This window comes from Aedes albopictus, chromosome 1 (genome assembly GCF_035046485.1).
Source record: "Aedes albopictus strain Foshan chromosome 1, AalbF5, whole genome shotgun sequence".
Taxonomy (NCBI): Eukaryota; Metazoa; Arthropoda; class Insecta; order Diptera; family Culicidae; genus Aedes; species Aedes albopictus.
In genome coordinates, this window is record NC_085136.1 from 152364037 (window position 1) to 152387171 (window position 23135).

A 23135-nucleotide genomic window follows, 5' to 3' on the forward strand; every position below is an offset into this window, starting at 1 on the left:
TTCGGGATACATCGCATACTTTGTAGATTTTCACCTTATCTCCCATTTTTAATTATTGTTGTATTGTTTTGGATTTTACGCTGGTTTAAATTAACGGGATTGCATGTTGGATAAACAAGTATTGCTTATTCTTTTCGCAAAATACTCTCAAAGGCGCTCGATCAACAAATTCCGTTATGTTTTTAGCCACAGTTCCATGTAAATCCGAAGTGATTTCCATAAGGCCTTTTTCATGAGCATGTATAACGGATCGCTTTTGACCAAAGATTATTATTTGTTCGCTGGTTTTGTTGAAAATCAAAAGCTGAATTTGGACCACATAAAATTGCTCTCCAAATTCGTCGTGTTCGAGGAACAAGAAGTTGTCTAACTTGTATTCGTACCCACAATATGAGGCTTCTTCAGCATATATGGCTTCATAGCTGAGGAGACCATGCTTGTTGACATCCGTCTGAATTTCTACAGGCAGATCTTCATAGTTGTCTACGAATGTAGTAAGTACGAGCTCTCTGTCAAAGCGACTATTCTGCTGCCCCAACAATGCCTGGTAAAACTGGTGTTGCTCAGCACAGAATTTCACCACATTTTTGAAATTTAAAGTGCTTCGTAGAGCTCGCTTGAAAAAACAGTGTTTTCTCTCGCAGTGCAATGTACAAAATGACATGAGAGGTCCTAGTTCCGTTATAAGTCTAGGATAGTGATTAGTGAAGTGGTGTTTCGGCCTAACTGGGGTGTCGAAATGGGTTTTCCTGGATTCCAAGTATTCTGTTATCAGCGATCGCAAAAGGTGGATTTGTGTTTGTGAGACTACAGTTGATGTAACTATATCCGTAATGTTTTTCATTAACATTAGCATTTTAACTAATGGGTCGTTGTAGTTCACGGGTTTGTTGAGTAGTATCAATGGAAGAATTTGGACAATATGCCAGATGTCACAAGCTTTCGCTTTTATATTTTTCGATTTTCTCGTGAAATCGATTACAATTTTCGTATTTATTTTCAACTTATGGAAAACTTCATTGATTCTTCCCTGAATGTACAACGCAGATAATCGTTGCTCTTTAGAGAGACGTTTCAATATGAGAAAGAGATCGTTATTGATCCATCCTTCAAATAAGTCATGTGCTACACATGGAGCAGCCCCAAAATTGAACATCCGAAAATGTTTCAATTCATCGAAAATACATCCAGCTTTTACACCTCGAAAAGGAATTTTAGTTGGGTTATTTGCAATTTCCCTGAGATCATTTTCGTGGTTTTCTGGGGTCCTTAGTTCCGCTGAATAAAGACAATCATTTTGAAATGATTTGTGATCGATATAGCATGTGCGACAAAAGTGAGAGCTCGTTGAAAAATTCTCTACTAGACCCCCAATTTGGTGGGCGCCTAGATTATCATTCATTGTAGTGAAAATCGATCCCCGTATTATTTCTGCAAATCCACCTCCATGAACAGTTATCCCATCATCTTCCAAGGTCTTGATATCTTCCACGAGTCTACGAAAGATACAATTTCCTCCGAAATACGCGACGTCCTTATTTTTGCAAAGAAGAACAAGTTGGACATTTTCAGTTTTACATCTGAGATAAGGATCGAGGTTTCCTACGACCATGTACATACACAAGAGTTTATATCGAGAAGTGGCGTTACCAATCGCGTTAACCACTACTTCAGCGGCGTCTTGATAGAGGAAAATGCTAATTGTCTTGTCGGTAAAGAATGCACTAGATTTGTACTTATTTCCATCGTCAAAATCAGTTAGATAACCGGTCATCTTGAGTTTGTGTCGAAACACTGCATTGTAGATTTTGGGATCATTGAGCATGGACGTCAATGTTTCTAGTATCGGAACATAGTAATAGAAACCGTCCTTGTGTTCGTTATCTTTTTGGAGGGAAATTTCGATTGGAGGAACAAAGCTGTAGTTTTGACGATAGTATTTCTTTCGCATGTACGGAGTCCTAAATATTCCACTGCATCCGAACATAGCGTCAAAAACATTCAAATTACAAAACTGTTGGCCTAATTCTTCCGAGGTAATCTCATGGTCCACCCTGTCCTGAATAGCACATTCTAGTCTAGCGTAACAATTTTTCAAGTAACTGTTTTGTGCTGCGGCGGCTTCCCCCAATGCCAAAACTACTTCCTGGATTGCAGATTCCGTTACGTGATTTTGTGATAAAAGCTTGAGGAACAAGCTTCCAAATATGTTCATTAAGGATTCCAAGTTTTCGTTCTGAGTTGACACTGCCGTTTGGCCACTAGATCGACACGATTCTTCCATTTCGAGCGGTTCTGCCAGCGTAGGAGCGCTATCCTCAGATACATTCCCACTGAGTGTCACCCGGACATTTTCGTTACGGTGAAAATACATATTGTGTATACGCATGCTGTTCGCGGTAAGGAATGGTTTCCTGGTCATGCACCCAAATGGACAGAACACCGGCTGTCCGTCATTCAAGTGTTTGGCCATATGCTTGGCCATTTTTTTCACGCTTGGCACTACATCATCACAAGCTGAAACGGAACAGCGGAAAACTCGGCGGCCGTTCAATGAATGATGCCGCTGGCGGAGGTGCTTTTTGTACGATTCGAATGATTTGCACCGTAATCCGCATTCCGGAATCGCACATTCGAAAGATTTTTGTAGTTTGTGCACTCGCGAATGATAGATAAACCTTTCCAACTCACAAAAAACGGCACCACAGAACTTACACAAAATATTCGACGACATTTTATCCGCGGACGACGCGATCAGTTCAGCGAGGAGGAAAAAACTGATGCAAAGCTCTGCGTGTGCGCCATATTTGCTTTTTCAATGGATGTTGCTTTATATTTACACGTCAATTGAAAATTCAATTTTTATCAATAGACCATTCCCGTCAAAAATTTTTATGTGCTCTACGGCTTTCCGACAATTTATTGAGCAAACTTCCCTAAAGAACCCATATGTTTTGAAGCCTCTAACTATTGAAAAACAATGAAAAACCTGCGAAGTAGCACTTTAACCCTATAGTCTCCTATAATATATTTTTTCACAAAACCCGTTGAACCCCTTTCTCCCCTATCGATTTTTGGAGAGATGCGGAGAATTTTCAATCAGCTGTCTGTCAAATATGACGTTTGATATTTTTTGTTTTGATCCGCTCTAAACACCATGAAAACAAATTATTTGTCGCGGGAAGAAAATACCCATCTGGTACCGAGTCTGGGACGTTACGCCGATTCTCCGGGTTAGAACGAGATACGGGCACACTTCCGAAGCAACGCATCAGAACTACTTCATCGCCCGTGTTCAACTTGCGGTCGAACTAGCTGGCGGAAGGCCAAAATCCTGTCTTGAGGCGCCATCAGGCTTGGCGGGTCTCCGAAGCTGAGTTTGGCACCAGAAGAGCATGAAGCTGGTCTACTTCCAAAGGAGAAAAAATGCCCATCTTCCGGTGTAGAACCAGATTATGCCTGCTCGCAACAGGCGTATACTTTGTGCGAGATGCTTCAAATATTCCGAGTCATGAACGCACTATATTCCTATTGGCCGATTGTTGCGCCACAAGGAATTTGAATACCTGATCCAAGCTGCTGCTGCTGGCTTGAGGACATAGATTTGATGGCTGCCGTGCCGGTGATGAAGCTATGCCTGTATCAGGTTTAGCCTGCTCACAGCAGACGTATTTTAGCTTATCGGAATCGCTTCAGGTCATGCAATCTGTGCACTTTCATTTAGCTGACTGTGTGCCGACTAGGGAGCAACCGGAATCCGTCGGAGGTGCTGCTGGAGTCGGAGCCGTTCCGAAAGAGAAACTGCTCTTGGTGGTGCTTGGTGGGTACTGCTTCCTATTTAAAACCAGGCTTGGGAGTTTCGCAAGAAACGCCGCACCATGTCGGTATCGCATTCCGACTTATTGGAGCCGATCAGCTTGAAGACGTTAATCCAGAGGCGGAGCCGCTACCAAGCGGTTTACGGAGAATGTCCAAGCAACTGCCGGTTATTAGCTCGAGAACCGCGGAGCTGCTTTTTGGAGCATCCAGATAACTACCAACAGCAGCCGTGCTTTAACGGGACTCGACTGGTTCGCAGGGAACGCAAACTTCGCGGTACTATTGCTGCTTCAGCGGTTCCGAATCACTGAATTTGAAGCTTCGAGATTTGAAAGCTATGTTGTTCCAGCGCCAGCCACGTCGAGTTTGGTGGGCAAAGAAAATTTATACATGTTGCTGGTTGCCAACCATTTTTGGCCTGTCACCGGTTCCCGTCACAATGGAAATGAGCAACCAGATGTCGAATTTAGGAATTGATTTCAGTTCTGCTTGCACTTCCGGCAGGTTGAATAATGGCACGAAAGTGTTGTCTCAACGATCTGTGTGAAATTCTTCTCGGATCCGGTGCACCTTGTTGCTTATCTTGCTGGTGTGTTTGACGGCTGGTGTAGTTCGACTTGTCACTAGGCAGTTTGTATTGGGTCGGTTCGTGCAGAACCGTACTGCCGCTGGATTCAGTGGCTATCCGCTGGACGGACTCAGTATTGGTTTGGAGACACTTCATCTGGTAGCAACTGGGACACTGTTGGTATTTGCAGCTCGGTGCTGAATGGCTTGTTCATAGAGCAGCTAGAACTTCCGGTGGCACTCATTGGACAACTGTTCAGTGTTGGGGAAGTGCACATTCGGATGCTGCGGTTCGTGCTTCCTGATTGATGCGCTTCCGGACCTGGACAAGTCCGGCTAGCTTCAAGGACGTCAGCGTACTATTCAAACTAATCGCTTTCAAGATTCGGTCAAGAGGCCGAAACGTTGGGGTAGAATCTCCAATATCCGTTTGGCCGTATTCGAGAGTGCTGAGGTGTCCGATGCCAGACTGGTGTTGAGAAATTCTAAGGGACGAGGACGGCCTTATGCCTTTTTGCTAAGTATTCAGACTGCTATAGGGATGTCGCCCACCGTACATCGTCTCCTATATTAAAATAAAAAAATGGGTTCTTTAACGGCATCCAGTTTTTTTCCATAATCGGAATCTCAACCCGTACTTGAAATCCAAAATGTTATTATTTTTGGTGCACAAGAACTATTTTTGAAATTTATTCGAAGTTCGTATGAGGAAAATTTATTCTTCGCCATTCTATCGATTGACCCAGGGACTGAACTATTATCTTCCACGGAAAAAACATCAAAACAAAAATAGTTGTAACGTAATAAAAAGTGTTATATTTTTAAAATTTATGAGCTCCTTTGTTTAAGCTAGAGAAAACCGCAATATAGTATACACACTACACAACCCAAATGGCAAACAAACTGATATTACTGCTGCCCAGCGACGTAGTGCTTTATTAAAGCGATGCATTGAACGCTGGTCGTCCGGATTAACCGGAAGTCTTCCGTAGGCTCTCCTATTTCCAAATGCGACGAAAAGCAGAGATCGCCAGTGGGATCGCGGACTCTAGACCGACTGATGCCCGTGAATTCGAATAACCGTCTACTGGTATCCGGGTGTCCTCCCGTCTGACTCGAGTTCAGATTAGACACGGTACTTCTCTCCGTCACGCTCTCGTCCAAATTATCGTTGGATAGCAAGTTGTCCTCTTCCCGTAACTCTTCAAAAGTTCCTTCCTCCTGCACCTCTTGCTGCTGCATCTGCAGAGGTAACCTCCAACCGAAGATCGGTGCCGGAGATTCCGACGCTGTTGCTGATGGGATGTGGGAGCTGTCGACGAGGAGAATGCATTCCGGTAATATTGGAGTAGTTTTACGCCTGATGCTACCGCCGGAACCGCACTGCGACGATCGATGGCAGAGATGCTGAGAACACTGGGACCGTGCACTGCAACTCGGTGGCATTCTAGCAAGATCATAAACATATGTGAGTAAACGGATCATAAAAGTAAAATAAAAGGTAAAGATACTTACAAATCTGTTCTCTATTTGCTTCTTTTTCCTACCCGGGGAGAATGACCCTCATGCTCTGCTTCCTCTCCATCATCGTCCACGCGATCGTACTTTTTTCACTGCTGCTGCCGTTCGGCATTCGCCAGTTCCAATTCGTTGAAGCCAGTTATTTTCCACTTCTCAAAGGTTTCCATTCCAGCAGGCTGCTGCTACCGGTATCCCGGTAGGGAAAAGTATAATGGTAGACCGATCTGGTTCTACAACATCGATCCCGAATCCTTTGTCCGGTGTAAACAGCTACGTTTTGCCTGCACCGTGGTGTGTTCATCTTCACGTTCGATGAGCCGTCCTCGTGGATGTGATAGCGGGAGTCCGTGTTTAGCTGAGAAGCGGTCAGACCAACGGCCGGGGGAGACGGAATCAGCCATCGGGCTTGTAATTATTTTTGGTTGCACCGGAATCACCGATAAACTATAATATTACAACCAGGAATAAATTCAATTACAATTACAATTACCAGGAACCTTTTAATCCGGAGGCGAGTAGCGAGCGGGTTTGACATTTCAAAATGTAAACATGTCAGGTTGACGACAGGGTTGGAAGCCAATCTCCACACTCAAAAATATCTCCACATACAAGGGGTGGGCACACTACTTCGCACGGCGATTTTTATATCAAATTGGAGAGATTTTTCGAATTTTCAAAAAATTGTATGAAAATCAGGAATACATATAAAAAAATTTCAAAAACGGCAATGATCATGGAAAGCAATTGTCTTTCGAAGAAAAATATAAAAAAGGGGGGTTAGGTCAGACGGGAATGGTCTATTGAAAAATCAATGACTTTATATGTATTATTGAATTGGGTATTGAAAAGTACACTGCATAGAAATATTACGTGAAATATAATTTATTATTACATGTTTTTTTGTGTTCCAAATATGTGCATTTATTTCAATGTAATTTTCAATTAAATTAGGGATTCAATCCATTTATTTTTCAATGTTTCTAGCTTTACATGCAGTTGAAATTTCATCAATTTTTGCTGTGTAGAAAAAGATGAAGTTTTGTTGCAATTGCCAGTTTTTACGCATTATAGTATGATGTTTCAGAAAAAAAATGTGACGTGAAACGTGTATTTATTAACTATTGCATGACGTCAGTCACCATGTATAAATTACGTAACGCTTAATAGGAAGTGTGGAAGTCTAGTGATTTTGCTAAGTATAAAGACGTTCGACACATATTTTAATGAGTGGAAAGGCCATCAAAAATAAAGTAATTTGAATGATACGTAATTTGTCAAACATACATTAGATAACACATTGTCGCAGTCATCAACTGATTGCCGAGAAGGACAACTTTTCTACACTGGATGACTAAACACCTGAAAATTTCAACTTGTCGACAAGTTGTTAGGACACAAACCGAATCGAAATTTTCAACTTGGCGAAAAGTTGTTAGAACAAATCGAACCCACAACAATCTCATTGTAAAATAAACGTATAACAACCCAGATCACGGGGGGTCCCAACTTATTCTATTTATATGTTTTTAGAGTACATTACATTGGCATGAATATTTTGTCCCTTAAGAAGGAACTGGAGAGATGGATCTGACAGGTGGTCCAAAATATGTCCACATCTGATTATGTTGAACATATTTTGGCCATACCTCAAACCACCATTTTAGTGAATATTATCGCTCCTCCGAGGTTAAGAACAGTTTATTTTGAGTTCTTACAAGGCCCTAACTACATTCACATGAAATAAATATTTATTTGTAAAGTTTAATACCTCTTCGAAGCCGACTACAAATTTGCCACCTTCTTTGATTTTGGTGCTTTTCCGTGCGTTTCATTGGAAGTGAAAATATTTTCTCTGTGTTTGATACTGAACAGCATATTTAACTGACATCCAAAATAAAGGTCATCACATAATTGAATACTTTTCGTGTTCCAATAAAAAATTACCAAGATTTAGTAAAGATTATATGAAAAATATCATAAAACTCCCTAGGTGGGCCAAAATACCTGCCCGGTCCAAAATACCTCCACTACCCTATTCGTTCCAAACGACTAAGCAGAGGATGAAGATAAATCACGAAGAGCAGCATGCTGAGAGGGCATCCCTGTCGTACGGAACGCTGGATAGGGAAAGTCGGGGAAAGATGCCCGTTAACCAAAAGCCGAGATGATGAGCAGGAGGAGATTCGCAGGTTCACCAGGTCCCGATTGATGCCGAGTGAGCACATGGTTCTGTACAGAAACGAAAGACGAACACGATCGAACGCGTGGTCGAAATCGAAAGCGATTACCTTGGCTCTCTGTTTACGTTGGATCACTCGTGCTATTCGATCTTTGAGAGAAAGTGTTGCCTGAAAGATGTTCCGATTTGGATTGCTGCATTTCTGTCCATGGCTGAGAATTTGGTGTGCCCGTACGACATTCTCTACACTGAAAGGAGCCTTGCAGTAATGTCAAGCACAATAATGTTTTTAAATTTACCATGGCAAAACATGATCATCGACCCACCAACGCTTCTTGTGTGCGTTTTGTTTCTTCTCACATCAACCGGTTCGATAGCTGAGTGGTAGCGTGCGAGCCTGGTGATGTCAAGATTCTTGGTTCGAATCCGGTTGCCAACAGAAACTTTTTTTTAATTGAAAATCGAGTCCATGGTAAAATTGAAAACATAATTCTGTTGAATTAAAACGAAACTCAGTCTGCACAAATTTAGTGGCGTTGTGCATTTAAATTGACCCTCAGAATAGTAATTTTCACCGCAAGCCGCCGTTCAGTGTAGTCTCGCTTTTAGGATACGTGAGAGTATTTTATAATCAAAATTCAGCAGAGATATCGGGCGATAAGATCGGGCCGTCTCGTCTGTTCCCCTCTTTTTAACGAGAACGATCACTCCATCCACGAAGGCCGGGGAGAAGTTGCCAGTCAGTGCCTCGTTCATTATTGCTTTTTTCACTGAAAATTTTCCTTGCTTCGCTGAACAACATGACGTTTTCTTCCAGCGAAGGCTTACGCGATACAGAAAATCGCTGAATTTCACACTAACACTGCAGAAAATCTGTCAACAATAACTCAATACACATGCATTTTTAGCGAAAAGATCTATTTGCGTGACAACAATCCACTCCCATGACTACCGGGCGGCCGCCGTCAAATATCAGGATTGCCAACTGTCCGGCGACTGCTGTCAGTTTTCTTTGTCGCCGAATCTGGCGCTGGGTCTTCGGCGCGGAAACCCAAAGGTGGGAATAAAATTTTGGGGTTTGCGCGCAATATGAGATTTAGCTCTCGATGGATGATGTCGAAAGAGCGGATGTAAAATTCCTTCGGGATACCGTCCGAACCTGGAGACTTTCGGGATGCGCTCGTTCTGATTGCTGTTAGTATTTCTGTCGTTGAGATTTCAGACATGCAGGCTTCGTTGATTCTATCGTTCTCTGGTACGACTCTCTCGCATTCGAAGTCGTTTTCGTTTGGCTCGCCTTCGTCGTCCGCCGCATAGAGCTGTTGGAAGTATTGCAATAGATGTTGCTCGATGTCGCTGGATCGGTCCAGTGTCTCCCCTTCGTCGACCCTTAGACGTGAAATGGTTGTTCTTTTCTTTCGCCTTTCTCCGAGTTGGAAACTCGAGAGTGCCTCTCCCGCGATATAGGTTTCGTTGATTTTGGTAAACATTTTGGTGAAGTTCCTCTGCAGCGTGAGCATTTGTCCTTTGATACGGTTGATGGTTTGGAGAATAGAGGGGTCCTGGTAGTATCTATCGTACGCTTGCTTCAGTTGTTCATAGAGCCGCTGATTTTCTCGATTAAATTCGTTGTATGCGATGCGAGACTTCCACTTGTAGAACGATTTAATTTTCGGTTTCGCGTACGTTATCCACCAATACATCCATGATGAATAATTACGCCGTTGCCGCGTCCAATACTGCCATCGCTGCTGGAATTCCTCCATATTCTCTGTGGTGAGAAGGTGAGGGCGTAAACACCAAAAGCCTCGACCCGGCTCCCTACCGAGTTGGGGAAGGCATATGCGCGCTGTGAGTGCCTTGTGGTCCGAGAAAGAGCATACGTGTGTGTCGGTGGAGCGTAGGTGCTGACATAGGCCGTCGCTAACGTAAATACGATCGAGCCTGGATGTCGAGTTAGCTGTAATATATGTATGACCCGGGATCCTGGGGCATAGCTTAATCCACACGTCACGGAGAAGTAGCTGTTGCACTGTTGCGGAAAGGGACGGGCTGGCATTGGGACCGGTAGCATCACATTGCCGCAGAACGCAATTAAAGTCCCCAGCAAGTATCACGTTTTGTGGATTGTGCCGAAGGTAATAGGCGACAGTATTATTAAAAAATCGTTCTCTTTCGGCTCGGAATTGAGTACCGCTAGGGGCGTAGATGCAAACGAGTGTGACGTTGCTGATTCTCAGGGCTAGCAAACGACTATCCAAGCTTCGTTCTACATTGGAGAATTGGATGTATTCTTTGAGTGCGATGGCTGTTCCCCACCGAGAGTGATCCACGTTGCAGATTACGGTATATCCCGGAATCATGAGTTGATCCGATTCCACCTCCTGGAGAAACATGATGTCGAGATCGAGGGTTCTGGCAAAATTCCGCAGGGCATTAAGTTTCGTTTCGCTTGATATTGCGTTTAGATTGATAGTGGCGATATTGTAGCTTGCTACATCCATTTTAGAGCTGGGGGAAATCGTTCATGACGTCATGATCGTGACGTATTTTCTTGGCACACGGTCTAGCGCGGAGACGACGGCTACTGTTGGAAGAAGTGGATTCATCCGTTTCGTTCCCGTCGTGCCGTGAGTTCTCGACCGAGGTCTCGATCGAGGCTGTTGAAGTGGATTCTGGACGGTAGTTGTGCTGTGGTTTCTTGAAGAGCTCCTGTGCTGGGATCGTGAGGAGAGTTTGAGAAGTGTCTGCCGGTGGTGCACCGGTCGAGAGAGTTTTTTGTATTTTACCGTGCGCATTGTTGGTGGGGATTACGGTTGCCGATTCTCTTGATGCTCCCGCTGTCGGAGCCTGTACACCCTTAAATGAAACAACACAGCGCACGAGTAACTTTCACGCAGCGAGCAAAAAGACAAAAGAATTTTCACGCAGATTTGTGTAACACCGGATCAGCACATTTTTTGTGTTGATCCGGTGTTACACAAATCTGCGTGAAAATTCTTTTGTCTTTTCGGTCGCTGCGTGAAAGTTACTCGTTGCGCTGTGTACATCGAGTTCTGCGTGTACGTTTGCCGGTCTGATCTTGAGACCGGAGGATGATGAACCTCTGGATCTCGATTGTTTCGGTGCGTTCACCTTTGACACAGCTTGTTTTGCAACGTTTGCATACGACTGTTTGGAGTGATCCGCGTCAAATTTTTGTCGACATGTGTGCTGCTGCCCGTAGTATTGCACACACGTGGCTTCACCATCAATAATGACGGTAGAGGGGATATTCTTTTTCACTATCATGCGAACAACTCACACGCCTGTCGGGTAGCCGTTGAACATGTAATTTGCTTCCCACATTAGCTCACGAATCGAGAGAATTTCGCCGTAATCTGACATGAACTTGGTGATTTCGAGATCCGACACATCCTCCGAGAGGTCAAACAGCTTAACATCGACGGCTCCGTCCTCCATCGTTAAGCGAATCGGATATTTCTTGTCTCCCACGACAATTTCATGTTTCCCATCATGGATTTCGACGATTCCCTGGGCCACAGAGAGATCATTCGCCTTGACGAAAGCGCAGCCAAGGAGTCTGCTGCATTGAATGCGCTTCACTTCTTCACGTTTCATGCCCAGCTGGTTGCCAATGAAGAGATGCACTTCTTCGAAAGAAGGTTTTTTTGGTACTTTCGCGTAGTCGATGCGAAAGGTATTCTCGCGCCGATTCATGGCGGACACGGTATCGCGACGACACGCGGAAACGTGAGATACAATCTAGCGATGCACTGTTTTATACTTCGACCGTAGCTTTGAACGAAAAAAGAACCGTATTCGACTCCCGCTCTTAGCATGTAGCGACAAACGCGTCTGCTTTGCTCGAGAGTTGAGCGATAACTGACTTTTCAGAAGCTTCTCTAGGACTTTAGAGAGAGCACATAAGATACTTGGGGAACTTGGAGTTGGAAATAATTATATATAGAATTTTTGGTAACTTGGGTCGCTCAAACGTAGTTTTTGCTTGGGTGATTTCTTGAATATTGAGGATGCTTTCGATGACGTGCCTTTCAACGTCACAAGCTACCTCCAACGAGCTATAGGCTTTCTTTACGATTATGCATTTTACAGTGTCCTTTTCAGGGCACTGATTAAACCCGTTGTGATATAGACTATGAGCTCTCGTTGCGCTTATGCGTTCATTCCCTCTTCAAGGGCACCCCTTCCTATTTCATCACCTTTCCCTGTCCTAATACCCATCCCTTGTCCCATTCTCCCTCAGGTGAATGATGAAATAGGCTTATATGTATGGCGAAGGCACAAAGGTCCCAAATGGAGGATAACGTGCCTCTGGAGCCGGCCTTCTGATACCTGATACCTGGGGACTGTTGCTGGCAATGAGGCGATGATCCCCGATGCGAGGATTGCAAAACAGTTAGGTAAGGTAAGGACCCAGTTCCGGATGGGGTTTCGAACCTGGCCTGCAGAGGCTCCCGGGATTTTCGGTCTGCTATGCAGAAATATCTGGGCAACGGAGGTTTGGAAGCAGGGGACGGATTCGCCATCATAGCTGACCCATACCGAATAACCGCCGGCAACTGGGTCGCGGAATGGTTCAGAAAAATGGCGGTGATATGGATGATGGGTGAATACCCCGTCCTGGAGTTGGTGTCTACTATCTATGAGGGCTTCGTGGTCGCCAAAGTTAACGGGGTCTTCTTCTATAGCTGTTATTATTATTATTATTATTATTATTATAGAGTTTTGGCACTTCTCAGCAAAAATTGCTGGAAACTTTCACCTACCCCGGGCAATCGGAATGCCAAAGGGGATTAGGCTCTGTGGATCTCATTAGCCGGTTTTTTAGCTTATCCTAATGAGTCTGCTTTTGGATGTACTTTCAGTTGTGATGATTCAGGAACCGCCTAACTATACTACAGGTTCCAAGAATCACCGCTTTCAGGATGCTGTTCAGGTCCTTCTTCAATTCCAGCTCGTCTAGGGACCTCAGGAGAGATTTAGGGACAACTCCGGTTGCCGAGAGGACAACCGGAACTATACGGACGTCCTCCAGGTGCCACATCTGCTTCAACTCCTCCGCTAGGTCGTGGTACTTGGTTATCTTGCCGGAGAACGTTGATTGGACATTATGGTCTAACGGTACAGCGATGTCGATGAGAGTTACTCGCTTCATCCTTTTGTCGAAAACCACAATCTCAGGCCGGTTGGCACGAATGAGGACGTCCGTAATGATCTCGCGATCCCAGTACAGCTTTATGCAACTATTTTCCAGAACCGGGTCCGGCTGGTACTTGTAGTAGGGTACAAATCTGTCGACCATTAATATTATTATTATTATTATTATTATTATTATTATTATTATTATTATTATTATTATTATTATTATTATTATTATTATTATTATTATTATTATTATTATTATTATTATTATTATTATTATTATTATTATTATTATTAGCTTTATTAAGGAGATTTTCAGCCCGCGGCTGGTTCATCTCCAAATTCTGTAGCTGTTATGCACCTCCACGGTGGCAAATCGAGCAGTTCACGCAGGTGCTGGACTGTATGACGATCGCACCCTAGATATGGGAGACCACCGGCTTACTGGTGGACCTGTGACGCGCATGCTTACGGGCTAGGTGGCGGATGCAGCGAGCACGATCTGAGGAAGAGCAAAACGAACGGCGGGTGGTGTTTGCTGCTGCAAAAGCCACGCTGAAGACCGAGATAAGGGCAAGCAAAAAGGCCTGTTTTGAGGATCTCTGTCAGAGTGCCTATGCGAATCCGTGGGATGATGCCTACACAAGTGCCTACAGGATCGTGATGGCCAGGACGAGAGGTTAATGGCTTCTTCAGAGCAATATCCAGAGATGTTGGAGGGTGTCATCGAGGAGCCATTCCGCGCCATTATCTTAGTTTTTGGCCTTCTTTTGAAGGGTAACCGGGGGATGGGAGCTGGCGATGAGGAGAGGGTCAAAGATCGGAACTTGCGGAAAGATCAAAGTCCCTTAGTGTAGGTTCCCAGGTCCGGTCGGAGCTACAAACTTGGCCTTAAAAGTAGCTATTGATGAAGTTCCCGAATATTCAGGTATGCTATGCAGAAATGCCTGAACGAGGGAGTTTTCCCAGAAGTTTGGAAGAGGCAGAGCCTGATTCTATAGCCAAAGGCAGTGGAACCACCCGGAGACCCATCTCCATGTAGACCAATATATTTGATCGACACGGCGGGGAAGGTGCTCGATAAGGTCAACCTCAATAGAATGTTGAGGCACACTGAGAGTGTAAATGGTCTCTCGAGTAGCCAGTACGACTTTCGGGAGGGGAGGTCGACCGTAGACGCTATTCTGTTGGTTACAAAAACCGCCAAGATAGCACTCCAGCCTAAGAGAAGGGGGGTTTGCTACTGTGCTGTAGTGACTCTGGATGTAAGGAACGCGTTCAATAGCGCCAGTTGGCCGGCTATTATCGATACGCTCCGCGTCTGGGGATACCCGGGTACCTGTTCAAAATTCATTGAAGCTACTTTCCGAATCGAGTACTTGTTTACAACATAGAGGTGGGTCGAAAGTTGTACAAGCCAATTGGTTGTAAATGCTGGACCGAAGGTAATTTCTTCGCCGCAATAAAACGGCAATCACAAGGCCAGCAGTGTGTGGCTATTCGTGGGGGGGAATTTTCTTCTGCTATCTTCACTCTATTCTAGAGCACAGTTTAGCACTATCACAGCGCGGCGGTTATCGAATGTTTCACGGAATCTGCTTTCCCACTTTGTAACTAAAGTCGCGGATAAGCACTACTTTCGGACTTGGAACGATAGAACTTCGATTTTGGTTTAACACGCACGCTGTATATTCACAACCATAAGGCTCGGTAGGTTGGATTGAACTGAGGTTTATTGCGGTTTATAACGATCGATCGCATCGATCGGTCGGGTGGCTATCTACCTACATATAGACAGTGGTCATCTTCTCTTCTCTCCTTTCTCTACTGGGCAATCATTGTATGCGAGTCTGACCATTGGTCACTACATCGGTAGTAAGTATATAGGAAATACATTCACAATTTGTTATTAGGGCGATCAGTTATTTGATAGAGCTCACGGAATTCAATTGGGGTTTACGTGGAGATTCTACATTCCGGCCACCTTTGAAATGGCCTATTTCAACACATTCGCACTACTTAAAACTCTAACACTGCTGCATCCAGTTGCTCAGGCGGGAGAGGATCGGTTCGACTCTCTGTTGACATCTTCGATCGGATTGTCGGGTTGTTGCGGATTGACGATCGAAGCTTGGATGATACGTGCTCGGCCGGAGTAACCAGTGTGCAGAGATAGAGTGCGATGACCTTGGTGATTATCGACCGAAAACAGAAAAAGACCAGGTAGATCATTCGGGTGGATTAGGGAGATTGGAACGTCAATTACCTGATTGCAAATGATATGAGCCTCGAGCTAGTTTAGTACTGCTCTACTGATGACAGGTGTGTCGGACTGACTTGTATCGGTTCTGATGGGCAGCAGGGCAATCCGTGCGACGGGCCGCATGACGTTGTCCGAAGAAGCAGTCTTCAGTGTGACCACTCTGACGATGCCGTCCTTCCCTGGATGGACCTTGACAATTTTGCCGAGGGGCCATTGAGCGGGCGGAAGGCAGTCTTCTTTGACCACGACGAGTTGTCCAGGTTTGATGACAGTCGATAGTTTGCCGCCTTGAACAGCCCTGGACTGCAACTGCTGCAGGTATTCCGGGTACCATCGTGCCCAGATTCGTTGGAGGTGGCGCTGGGTTTGCTCGAAATGGTCGAGCCGGTTTTCGGGGACGTCAATTAACGTTTTTTCGGGAACAGCTTGGAGATTGGAACCCACCAGGAAGTGACCAGGCGTCAGGGCTTCCAGGTCTGACGGTTCCGACGATAGTGGTGTGACAGGACGGGAGTTGAGGCACATTTCTACCTGAGCGAGCAAGGTGAGCATGTCCTCGTACGACAAACTGGAGTTGCCGATTTCCTTGAGGAGGTGGGTCTTCGCGGACTTCACCGCGGCCTCCCAGAGACCTCCGAAATGGGGGGCGCGAGGCGGGATAAAATTCCAGCGGATTTCGTTGTCAGCGCACCACGAGAGGATTTGGTTTCGATCTGTTTCGTCCAGCTTCAGCATACGGTACACTCGATGAAGGGCGTGTGATGCTCCCTTGAAGGTGGTCGCATTGTCGGAGTGGAGCTCGGAAATCTTCCCCCTTCGAGCCACCAGGCGGCGCAGTGCGGCAAGGAATGCCGCGGATGTCAGATCACTCACGAGCTCGATATGGACGGCCCGTGTGGAAAAGCAGATGAAGATGGCCACATACACTTTCGTTGGACCACGCTTCCTGACCGGTGACTTGACGTAAAGCGGTCCGCAGTAATCTACGCCACAGACGGAGAACGGGCGCGTTGGAGAAACGCGAGAAGATGGCAGATCAGCGACGGATTGCTGGATTAGCTCCGGTTTGCTTCGAAAGCAGGTTATACACTGGTGGTAAACGCTTCTAGTTAGGTTTCGTCCGCCCAGGATCCAGAATCTCTGGCGAAGACTCGCCAGCATGAGTTGTGGACCAGCGTGGAGCAGAGTTCTGTGACATTGGACGGTGACTAGTCTGGCCAACGGATGCTTGGCACTGAGGACGATGGGGTGCTTGGCGCTTTCGGGTAGTTCGGCATTGCTGAGGCGTCCACCAACGCGGATCAATCCGAACTCATCGACGTAGGCCTTCAACCACTTCAACGGACTGGATTTGGATACGAGCACACCAGCGGACAGATCGGAGTGCTCATTGGGGAAACTTTCGCGTTGTGCCAAACGAACAATGATTCGATCAGCGGAGTGGAGCTCATCGGAGTTGAGTGGCTGAGGGGGCGTTGATTGGTTTCGGGGTGCAACCAGACTCGTTTGGTCTCGCCGGCGGGTGATTGCACGGTCTCGGAGGGTTTGGAGGTAACGTAAGCACCATGCAACGGTACGGCGGAGTTTGGAAAAACTGGAATACCTGGAGAACAACTCTTCGGCGAACGTGATCTGGACGGATGTCATGGCGACTACTGGAGCTTTACGGACTTCTTGGACGAATTCTGGAGGTTCTGCGGCAGGAAGAGCTCCGGCTGGCCATTGTTCTGGAGAAAGCTTCAGCCACGCCGGGCCAGTCCACCATCTTTCTTTGGTGAGTAGATCGGACGGGTCCAATCCTCGGGAAATGTCGTCAGCAGGATTGTCCGCACCTGCTACGTGGTTCCACTTGTCGATAGGAGTGGCTGCTTGAATTTGGCTCACACGGTTGGCTACGAACGTTTTCCAACGTCCGGGGGATGATCGAAGCCACTGGATTACTGTAGTGGAATCTGACCAAAAATAGGCGGGTGGGACGGTCTTGAGTGCCGAAGCGACTTTCTGGTACAACTGCGTGGAGAGATGGGCTGCGCACAGCTCCAGTCTTGCTATAGTATGGCGGGCAGCGAGGGGTGAAAGTTTCGACTTCGAGACTAGGAGTTTCACGCGCACTTCATGGGCGGATTGGGCGCGGACGTAGCAACACGTCCCGTAGGCCTTGTCGGACGCATCAGCAAAAAAGTGAAGCTCGATACTGACTGCGTCGCTGACGGAAGCAAATCGTGGGACTCTGACTTCACGGAGGAGATCAATGGTCGTGTGGAACTCTTTCCACTCTTGTTGCAGCTTCGGAGGTAGCGGTTGATCCCATTCGTAGCGCTCGTTGTTGGGAGTTTTTAACGCCCATAACCGTTGCATGAACAGCTTTGCCTTGGTGACGGTGGGTCCCACTAGCCCCAGCGGGTCAAAGATTTGGGCTACGTAGGACATAACCTTGCGCTTGGTGAGAACGGGAGCTGGAAGGGGTAACTGGACCTTGAATCGAAATATGTCGCCTTCCGGTTCCCAAATAAGCCCAAGCGTGCTAACGGACTGCGGATCTTGGAGGTCATGCCACGGCTGTACTGATCGGTCTTCGGGAGGGATGTCTTCCAGTACTTCGACGGAGTTCGAAGCCCACTTCTTCATTGGCAGTCCTGCAGAGTCCAACATAGCGGAAACTTCTCGTCGAATGCGGATGGCGGACTCGACGTCGTCGGCGCCGGACAGGAAATCGTCGACGTAAAAATCCTTGGAGACTGGCTCTGCAGCGGAGGGGAACTGGTTGCCCGCATCACTCGCCAATTTTTGGAGAGTTTTCGTGGCGAGATAGGGGGCGGAAGCTGTGCCGTAAGTAACGGTCTGCAGCTGGTACGAGGCTATGGGCTGGGACGCATCACTGCGCCATTTGATCCGCTGGAGGGGTTGGTCGTCGTCGTGGAGGCGAACTTGCCGGTACATTTTCTCGATGTCACCATGCAGGGCGATGCGGTGGAAGCAGAACCGAATAACGAGAGCTAGCAGATCATCTTGTACGACCGGACCGACGAGGAGGGTGTCGTTGAGGGAGTGGCCCGATGTCGTTTTACATGAGGCGTCAAATACTACCCTCGTCTTCGTGGTGGTGCTCGACAATTTAAAGACGGGGTGATGCGGAAGGTAGCAGTGCGGAATAGTGTTGTCTACCGGTTCGTCGAGCCGCTTCATATGCCCAAGGCGCTCGTATTCCTCCATGAACTGGTGATAGGCGGATTTTACATTGGAGTCTCGTTCGAGGCGGCGTTCTAAACCGAGGAATCGGCGATCGGCAATGGATTCGGAATCTCCCAAAACGATCTCCGGATTGTCTGTTCTGGGAAGGCGGACGACGTATCGTCCCGCTGGATCTCTGGACGTGGTTGCAGCATAAAACTCCTCGCAAGCCTTCTCGGTCGTGGAGTGAACGGATTGTTTGGGAATTGTTTCGATCTCCCAAAAACGTTGGAGAGTGGAATCTAGCAGGGCATCAGTGCTAGACAGCTGACAGGCTACCGAATCCGTGGAATCTTGGGAAGTCGAACCACATAAAGTCCAACCGAAGCGCGTTTCGATGAGATACGGTAGGCCACGTCCTAGAGAAAGCTTCTTGCCAGTGTGCAGGTCCCAGTAGACTTCACCGCCGATGACGAGGTCGATTTTGTTCGGAACATGGAATTGCGGATCGGCTAACTCGACCTTTGGAAGCTTCCAAGACGAAAGCTTGACGTGGATGGTGGGCAAGTTGGTAGTAGGGTGGTCGATGACTAGGAATCGGAGCTGGGTGGAAAACGATCCAATTCGGGAACGGACTGTGGCGCTCACTGCTCGCTTCAACTTACAATGGGACTGGCCGATTCCGGCAACGGACACATCGGCCTCGGATTGGGGAATAGCAAGCAGATTAGCCAGCTCCGACGAGATGAAATTCGACATCGACCCGGAATCTAACAGAGCTCTGGCTTCAAATGACTTGCCATGAACATCGACGACGTGAAGAGCGACTGTCTGGAGGAGAACGGTACTGGCCTGGGATTGAACCGACATGCTTACTTGTTGGGAGGTGGAAGCCGGTCCTGGGGCCGTAGTGGATGGAACAGACAGCGCTTCGTGGGATTTCGACATCATAGCTGGGGCGGACGAACTTTTACCAGGCTGGGATGGATCGTGGAGCAACGTATGGTGCCGATCGCGACAGGAACGGCAGGAGAACTTCGAGGTGCAACTTCTGGCTTGGTGACCGGTTCGGAAACAGTTCCAGCATAGCTTGCGCTGGGAAACCAGATCTCTTCTCTGGCTGACGGGCATCTTGGCGAACGATTGGCACTGGAACAGAAAATGCCGGTCGGAACAGGCGAAGCAGGATGGGGCATTCGGCTTGGCATCGGAAGCAACCACGTTGGCTGCAAATTTGGATGGAAACTGCCTTTTCGGAGGGGGAACAACGCCGGCCACCTTTGCTGGAACCGGCTGGGAAACGCTGGGAGATGTCGGATGCCACGGACTTCAGGATCCGTACTCGCTGATACAGGAACTCGACAAGATCGTTATATTTGACGTCTTCTTCTTGGCTGGTCTTTTCCTCCCACGCTCGGAGGGTTGATGGATCAAGCTTGTAGGACAATAGGTTGACTAGAGGAGTGTCCCAGTGTTGGACGGGTTCGTTCAGCTTTGCGAGAGCCTTCACATGCCGCTGAAACTCGTCTACAAGCTCCTGGAGGCTGTCGGCGGACTCTTTTTTGACCGCCGGGAGGTCGTAAATACTACGGAAAAGCTGCTTTTTAAGAAAACGTCGGTTATCATACCTTTTTAGTAGAGCGTCCCACACGGCAGCGTAGTTATCGGCCTCGATGTCTACGCTCTCGAACGGCTTTCGTGCCTCGCCTTCGAGGGACTGGATCAGGTACTGCAGTTTCGCAATAGTAGGAATGTCTGCATTCGAGTGCACCATCGATGCGTAGGTGTCCCGAAAGGATAGCCACTTCGAGAAATCCCCGGAAAACTTGGGCAGATCTATCTGTGGCAGCCTAAGATGGAAAGTGCCGTGAACTGGTGCTTCTGGTTGATGGACCGTCGCGTTGAGCACAGTTTGGTTCAGGTCTACTGCTCGATTGGACAACAGAAAACCTTTCGCCGCACAATAACGACCTTCAAAAACCACTCTTTCCGACAGATGCTCTTCTAGGCGCTCTGCCGCATCATGCTTCTCAATTTCACCTTGCACTTTGAGGAAATCCCGGTACACTCTGTCCAGATTTTCGAGCCGTACCGGAATCTGGCAACTATCACGATCTGCGTCGAAATTCGTCACAAATTGTTCAACACTGTTGCACGTCATGAGCAGGGCCTTTCGCACGATTCCCAAATCGGCCAGTTTCTTCTCCACTTTTTTGTCCGGCATTTTTGCACCGATCTAGAACGATCGCGGATCGAAAACGGTTTGCTCCTTCCCGACGCGGACGAAACGATTTTGCTCCTTCCCGTCGCGGACGGACTACGCGGACGGATCGGTGCAACACTGTCACTTGGTTCACTGCGGGTATCACCACCGCTGCCTTGCTGCCGAACAAGGACAATTTTACGCAATTTTGATTGCAACCGCACTTCAACTTTGTCCACTCTTCAAAAATGTTGGACCAGTCTAAGCCCAGCAGACTTTGCTTCTACCCAAGCCGCACTGACCCACAATGCCTTTCTAGGCGCCAATCCACACACTATTGTCCCCAACGGGGATCGTACAATTGCTAAGCAAAGCAATGGAGAGATGGCTATTCACTTTGCCCCAATCAATTGTAATCGGGCGCGCACAAAATTCCACACCGCACTTGGCGCAACCACAAGCCACGAATGGCGCAACTTCACGGCCTCTTTGCCGACTTTCGGAGTGGTCACTCTGACCAGAAAACTGCACTAAAGCCCCACACTGAACCTTCTGACCGGGGAGTCCTTCGATCCGGCTCGAAGGACCAAAATGTACAAGCCAATTGGTTGTAAATGCTGGACCGAAGGTAATTTCTTCGCCGCAATAAAACGGCAATCACAAGGCCAGCAGTGTGTGGCTATTCGTGGGGGGGAATTTTCTTCTGCTATCTTCACTCTATTCTAGAGCACAGTTTAGCACTATCACAGCGCGGCGGTTATCGAATGTTTCACGGAATCTGCTTTCCCACTTTGTAACTAAAGTCGCGGATAAGCACTACTTTCGGACTTGGAACGATAGAACTTCGATTTTGGTTTAACACGCACGCTGTATATTCACAACCATAAGGCTCGGTAGGTTGGATTGAACTGAGGTTTATTGCGGTTTATAACGATCGATCGCATCGATCGGTCGGGTGGCTATCTACCTACATATAGACAGTGGTCATCTTCTCTTCTCTCCTTTCTCTACTGGGCAATCATTGTATGCGAGTCTGACCATTGGTCACTACATCGGTAGTAAGTATATAGGAAATACATTCACAATTTGTTATTAGGGCGATCAGTTATTTGATAGAGCTCACGGAATTCAATTGGGGTTTACGTGGAGATTCTACAAAAGTGATATCACGATATCACATAACCTCAAGAGTATCGCAAAGTTCCATCCTGGGTTCGATATTGTGGAATGCCATGTACGACTAGGATTTGAGATTAGAGTTAGCGCAGGCTTCTGATGACATCGATGATGGAGCTCCACGTTGGAGATCCAATTGTGAGGCCACCTTGCACGAATTATATACCACAGGCATCTATTGATGGAGACCTGCAGCTGTTGAATGTTCTTCACTGATACACACCAGGTTTCGCTGGCGTATAGCAGCACAGATTTCACGTTCGAGTTGAATATTCGGATTTTGGTGCGTCGACTAATCTGATTGTTGTTCCATACACTCCTTAAACTCGCAAAAGCAGCCCTCGCCTTCTTGATCCGTGCACCTATGTCGATCTTGGTGCCGCCATCGGCCGATATTTGGCTACCTTGATATTGGATGCTTTCAACATACTCCACTGATTGCCCAGCTACCGTAAAGCTGGAAGAGTTGACCGTGTTTACATCCAACGATTTGGTCTTGTTGACGTTGATGGTAAGACCTACCGCTGAGGAGCGATTGGTAAGATCATCGAGCTTGCTCTGCATATCAGAGCGCCGTTGAGCTAGGAGAGCAACGTCATCACCCAGTTCGAAGTCATTTAGGTGCTTCATGGTAATGGGCTGCCAAAGCAATCCACGATTTGGTTCACGGTCAATCGCACCTACTAGGATCTCCTCGATTACGATAAGGAACAGTAGCGGTGATAGGATACATCCTTGCCTCACTTCAGCAACGACCCGAATGGGATCGGACAAAACACCGTTTTGAAGTACTACACGAAAATGCCCTGAGGCCGATGATTTTCTCAGGGAGACCCTTGCGCCTGAGAGCCTCGCACATGTTTCCGTGGTTGAGACGGTCGAAAGCTTTTTCGTAATCAATGAACACCAGGTGGAGAGACTCTTGAAATTCATTAATTTGCTCCAGGATGATACGGAGCATGACAATATGGTCCACACAGGATCGTCCGGCATGGAATCCTGTTTGTTGCCGTCGGCGAGTTGCGTCAATCTTCTCCTGTATCCGGTTAAGCATCACTTAAAAACACGGA

The 23135-nt window shown here is 47.0% G+C and overlaps 2 protein-coding genes across 2 annotated transcripts; both read right to left on the bottom strand.

Annotated features, from left to right (window-relative positions):
• Positions 1–4473: 4473 nt before the first annotated feature.
• LOC134285812 (uncharacterized) lies at positions 4474–6366 on the bottom strand. Its single transcript, XM_062847379.1, has 2 exons — positions 5902–6366; positions 4474–5833 (listed from the first exon to the last, which is right to left on the bottom strand). Exon 2 carries the CDS (start codon positions 5830–5832, stop codon positions 5296–5298), a length of 537 nt encoding a protein of 178 aa, XP_062703363.1. The 5' UTR covers position 5833; positions 5902–6366; the 3' UTR covers positions 4474–5295.
• An 8936-nt stretch (positions 6367–15302) lies between these two features.
• Positions 15303–20910, bottom strand: LOC134289641 (uncharacterized). Its single transcript, XM_062855809.1, has 4 exons — positions 20315–20910; positions 19965–20272; positions 15590–19912; positions 15303–15439 (listed from the first exon to the last, which is right to left on the bottom strand). The coding sequence occupies exons 1-4, from the start codon at positions 20908–20910 to the stop codon at positions 15303–15305; spliced, it is 5364 nt and encodes a 1787-aa protein (XP_062711793.1).
• Positions 20911–23135: the final 2225 nt, after the last annotated feature.